Source organism: Cebus imitator, unplaced genomic scaffold (assembly GCF_001604975.1).
Source record: "Cebus imitator isolate Cc_AM_T3 unplaced genomic scaffold, Cebus_imitator-1.0 Scaffold948, whole genome shotgun sequence".
NCBI classification, from domain to species: Eukaryota; Metazoa; Chordata; class Mammalia; order Primates; family Cebidae; genus Cebus; species Cebus imitator.
Window position 1 is genome coordinate 58,455 of NW_016108263.1, and position 5,601 is coordinate 64,055.

The 5,601-nt window shown below is 56.3% G+C and overlaps 1 protein-coding gene across 1 annotated transcript in view; it reads left to right on the forward strand.

Annotated features, from left to right (window-relative positions):
• The window catches only part of PRR12 (proline rich 12), a 38,161-nt gene that overhangs the window by 26,323 nt on the left and 6,237 nt on the right, over positions 1 to 5,601 (forward strand). Inside the window, exons 7-10 of the mRNA XM_017521056.2 lie at positions 316 to 432; positions 658 to 791; positions 1,509 to 1,981; positions 5,243 to 5,368. Coding sequence (XP_017376545.1) covers positions 316 to 432; positions 658 to 791; positions 1,509 to 1,981; positions 5,243 to 5,368 — 850 coding nt within the window. The remainder of the gene's footprint in view (positions 1 to 315; positions 433 to 657; positions 792 to 1,508; positions 1,982 to 5,242; positions 5,369 to 5,601) is intronic.

Consider the following 5,601-nt stretch of genomic DNA (forward strand, 5'->3'; position numbering starts at 1 on the left):
ATTCTCCTGCCTCAGCCTCCCAAGTAGCTGAAATTAACAGGCACAGGCCACCATACCCGGTTAATTTTTGTATCTTTAGTAGAGATGGGGTTTCACCCTGTTGGCCAGGATGGTCTCGATCTCCTGACCTCCCGTCCTGCCTCCCGTCTCTGCCTCCCAAAGTGCTGGAATTACAGGCGTGAGCCACCATGCCTGGTCTGTCTCTGCCTTCTCTCAAAGGGGATGTTGAGGGAGGCCAGTGGGTTGGGGAGTAGGGGCAAGAGTTACAGGAATGAGGGCTGACCTTGCCGGCCTCACCACACCCCTCCTCCTCAGCTGGCGTTGCAGACGGGGCGCGAACCCCCACCCATCTGGCGAGTCCAGAAGGCCCTTCTGCAGAAATTCACTCCGGAGATCAAGGACGGCCAGAGGCAGTTTTGTGCCACTAGTAATGTAAGCCGGCAAAGGGAACCAAGGATTTAGGGGGCCCGGGGCGGGGTATCTAGAGCTGGGGTTTCCCTTAGCGTGGCTGTGACTTGCTCTGTGGTGTCTCTGGAAGGGGGCCCCCTGCTGCGGGCAGGCTCCGGGCAGCTGCCCAGGTAGCCCAGGGCGCGGGAGTGTTGGCCATCCAGCTGGGCAGTGTCAAGAACTTCCTCATGTGCCTCTTTCTCCCCGTAGTATTTGGGGTATTTTGGGGACGCAAAAAATCGGTACCAGCGCCTCTATGTAAAGTTCCTGGAAAATGTCAATAAGAAGGACTACGTGAGGGTCTGTGCTCGGAAACCCTGGCATCGACCCCCAGTGCCTGTCAGGTACCAACCATGGGGACACCGGGGCAGGCAGCACGCAGCACCGATGGGCATGGGGATGGAGCATGCGAGAGAGGGGGCTGGGGGGTTGGGGACAGAGAGAGGGGACAGAGACCACAGAGGGGAGAACAGACGCCCAGAGAGAGAGAAGAGGGGCAGAGACCCAGAGAGAGAGGGAGACAGACCCAGAGAGAGAGGGACAGAGACCCAGAGACGGAAGAGGGCAGAGACTCAGAGAAGGATACGGGGACCTAGACACCTAGAAAGAGAGGGGAACAGAGACCCAGAGAGAGAGAGGGACAGACACCCAGAGAAAGGGACAGACCCAGAGAGAGGAGGCGGATAGATCCAGAGAGAAAGGACAGAGACCCAGAGGCAGGGGACAGAGACCCACTGAGAAGGGTTCAGAGTCCCAGAGACATGTGGGAGACGGAGACTCAGAAGGAGACAGAGTCCCAGAGAAAAAGAGGGACAGAGACAGGGAGGACAGAGACCCAGAGAAAGGGTGACAGAGACTCAGAGAAGGATACAGGGACCCAGATACTTAGAGAGAGAGGAGAACAGAGACCCAGAGAGAGAGTGGGGCAGATACACAGAAAGAGAGGGGGACAATATGAGAGAAGCCGTTTCCGTGCTTAGGACACTGAGCAGGGGTCCTAAGGAGAAGAATCTGGGTTCTTGGGGGCTGCTGACTATAGCCCCTTCTCTGTTCCCTTCTAGACGCTCCGGGCAGGCCAAGAACCCCACATCTGCTGGGGGTAGCTCCATACCTCCCCCTAAGGCCCCAGCACCACCTCCCAAGCCTGAGACCCCTGAAAAGACAACATCTGAGAAGCCCCCAGAGCAGACGCCTGAGACAGCCATGCCTGAGCCCCCTGCCCCTGAGAAGCCCTCCCTCCTGCGGCCTGTGGAGAAGGAAAAGGAGAAGGAGAAGGTGACACGTGGGGAGCGGCCACTGCGGGGCGAGCGGGCCACCAGCGGAAGGCAGACGCGGCCAGAGCGGAGTCTCGCCACGGGACAGCCTGCCACCTCCCGGCTGCCTAAGGCCCGGCCCACCAAGGTGAAGGCTGAGCCGCCCCCTAAGAAGAGGAAGAAATGGCTGAAGGAGGCGGGGGGCAATGCTGCGGCAGGCGGGGCCCCACCAGGCAGCTCCTCAGACTCGGAGTCCTCTCCTGGAGCCCCCAGCGAGGACGGTGAGGCTCCAGGCAGACTGAGGGCTGCAGGGTGGATGGATGGGAAGGGGGCATAGGTGAGGGCTGTCCAGAGACCTCCAGGTAGCCTCAGCAGGACAGCAACAACCAGTATGTTACAGTTAACGGCCATAGCTGACAGTCATGGGGCATCTGACTACACAACAGGCTGCCTCCCAAGAACCTGTCGAGGGCCGGGCGCGGTGGCTCACGCCTGTCATCCCAGCACTTTGGGAGGCTGAGCGGGTGTATCACGAGGTCAGGAGATCGAGACCATCCCAGCCATGGTGAAACCCCACCTCTTCTAAAATACAAAAGATGAGCCAGGCATGGTGGTGTGCACCTGTAGTCCCAGCTACTCAGGAGGCTGAGGCAGGGGAATCGCTTGAACCTGGGAGACAGAGGTTGCAGAGAGCCAAGATCGCACCACTGCGCTCCAGCCTAGGCAACAGGCTGGACTCTGTCTCAAAAAAAAAAAAAAAAGAACCTAATGGATGTTAATTTGTGTGATTTTCACCCATCCTAGGAGGTGGCTACCGTTATCCTCATCTACAGATGAGGAAACCAAAGCACCAAGAGAGGGCAGCACAGTCTGTATTTGGTGCTCACCAGGTGGCAGTTGAGCCCAAGGTGCCTTGGACTCTGTTCTTCAGTGCTGTGTTCTGCCTTGTAAAAGGCAGGGTTTAGGGGCTGAGGAAGATGTGGGACTAGATGTCTGTCTTGGAGGCTCTGTGATGATGGGGTTTCCTGTGAGGCCCTGGCTGACCCTGAGAAAGAGGCATAACCTCTTGTGCCTTAGTGACCTCACCTGTAAAATGGGTTCATAAGAGACGAAGCTCACAGGACAGTGCTGGTTTCTGGTAGACACTGCTGTGAACTCCACGGCTGCCCGGCACACTGCCACATCCCCAGAGCTTACAATGATGTCTGGTGAGGCCGGGCGCAGTGGCTCACGCCTGTAATCCCAGCACTTTGGGAGGCTGAGGAGGGTAGATCACCTGAGGTCAGGAGTTCGAGACCAGCCTGGCCAACATGGTGAAACCCCATCTCTACTAAAAAAATATAAAAATTAGCTGGACGTGGTGGTGGGCACCTGTAATCCTAGCTACTTGGGAGGTTGAGGCAGGAGAATCGCTTGAACCCAGGAGGCAGAGGTTGCGGTGAGCTGAGATGGTGCCATTGCACTCCAGCCTGGGCAACAGAGCAAGACTCTGTCTTAAAAAAAAAAAAAAATCCCTGATGTAGCAGGGAGATATATGAAAAATAAAAGGCTCTTAGGGATTGGACCTCTGGCCATCAGACTTCCCAGGGGGGATCCTCACCTCTTTTCCTTTTCTTTGGGTTTTTTTTTTTTTTTTTTTTTTGAGATGGAGTCTCACTGTGTTCGCCAGGCTGGAGTGCAGTGGCACAACCTAGGCTTACTGCAACCTCTGCCTCCTGGGTTCAAGCGGTTCTCCTGCCTCAGCGTCCCGAGTAGCTGGGACTATCGGTGTGCACTACCATGCCTGGCTCATTTTTATATTTTTAGTAGAGATAGGGTTTCACCATGTTGGCCAGGCTGGTCTGTAACTCCTGACCGCAGGCAATCCGCTCACCTCAGCCTCCCAAAGTGCTGGGATCACAGGCGTGAGCCACCACTCCTGGCCCTCCTCTTTTCCTTTTCTACCTATCAGCCCCAAAACTAGGCAGTTCCTAGCCCTGCCCGCCCCCATGCCGTCCACTCTTTCCCAGGCCTGCCCAGCTCAGCCCCGTCCTCTGCTCCCAGCCCTGCTCTACGTTTCCTCTTTCATACCTGGTCCATCAGCATGAACTTCAGCCTCTCTCCTCCAGTCTGTCCCCAGCTTGGCTTTAGAGGGGTCTTTCTACACTTGTACTCACCCCTCCTCTGCTCTCAGCTTTCCCATGGCTCCCTAGTACCCACCAGAAAAAGCCCTTGCCCTTTCTGCCTCGTGTTGAAGGCCCAGTACATCCGGCCTACACTGACCTGTGCAATCCCAGCTCCCATCTCCTCCCTCAGCCTTGCCCGTTTATGATCTGACCTCTGTGACTGGATTCGCTCTTTTGGAAACCAACAGTGCGGCTTCTTTAGACTTAAGTGAAGCCACAGTTAAGTGCTCTGAGCTGTCCCTCATGGCTCAACCTTTTTTTTTTTTTTTTTTTGAACGAGTTTCACTCATGTTACCCAGGCTGGGGTGCAATGGCGCGATCTCGGCTCACCGCAACCTCCGCCTCCTGGGTTCAGGCAATTCTCCTGCCTCAGCCTCCTGAGTAGCTGGGATTACAGGCACGCGCCACCATGCCCAGATAATTTTTTGTATTTTTAGTAGAGACGGGGTTTCACCATGTTGACCAGGATGGTCTCGATCTCTTGACCTCATGATCCACCCGCCTCGGCCTCCCAAAGTGCTGGGATTACAGGCTTGAGCCACCGCGCCCGGCATGGCTCAACCTTTGTTTGACCTGATGCCTCCTGTGAGCCGCTTTTTTTTGAGATAGAGTCTCGCTCTGTCGCCCTGGCTGGAGTGCAGTTGTACAATCCCAGCTCACTGCAACCTCTGCCTCCTGGGTTCAAGCAGTTCTTGGCCTCAGCCTCCTGAGTAGCTGGGACTACAGGTGCCTGCCACCATGCCCAGCTCATTTTTGTATTTTTAGTAGAGACGAGGTTTCACCATCTTGGCCACGCTGGTCTCGAACTCGTGATCTCGTGAACCACCACCTCAGCTTCCCAAAGTGCTGGGATTACAGGTCTGAGCCATTGCACCTGGTCCTGTGAGTTTCTCTTTTTCTTTTTTCAGATGCGTTTCACTTTGTCACCCAGGCTGTGCAATGGTGCAATCTTGGCTCACTGCAACCTCCACCTCCTGGGTTCAAATGACCCTCCTGCCTAAGCCTCCTGAGTAGCTGCGATTACAGGCGTGCGCTACCACCTGGCTAATTTTTGTTATTTTATTAGAGACAGGGTTTCACCACATTGGCTGGGCTGATCTCGATCTGACCTCAGGTGATCTGCCTCGGCCTCTGAAAGTGCTGGGATTACAGGCATGAGCCACCAAACCCACCTTACCTAAGCTTCTTGCAGTGCCTGTGATTCTGCCTTGAGAGCACGTGGTACTGGCGCTTGCCTGGTCAGTCTTTCCCAGCAGACTTGGACGTCCCTAAAGCAGGGATTTATCTCCTGGTCTCCAGTGTTGAGAACAGCATCTGCCACACAGGAGGTCTCTGGGGAAGGTGGGATAATGAGCCTTCTCCCTGTCTTTCCCGAAGAGCGGGCAGTGCCTGGGCGTCTACTGAAAACCCGGGCGATGCGGGAGATGTACCGGAGCTATGTGGAGATGTTGGTGAGCACGGCACTTGACCCCGACATGATCCAGGCCCTTGAGGACACGCATGGTGAGCCGGGGCCGGGGAGGACGGGTGGGGATGACTCTGATCTGAGGGAGGAGGAGCTGAGGCCTGGACCTGGTCTGAGAGAGGAGGGACTGGGCCCTGGAGTCCTGGGTCTGATGGAGGAGGTCCCTGGGTCCGAGGGAGAAAGGGCTGGGGGCCTGGACCCCGTGTCTGAAGGAGGAGGGGCTGGGTGCCTGGACTCCTGGGTCTGAGGGAGGAGGGGCTGGGGGCCTGGA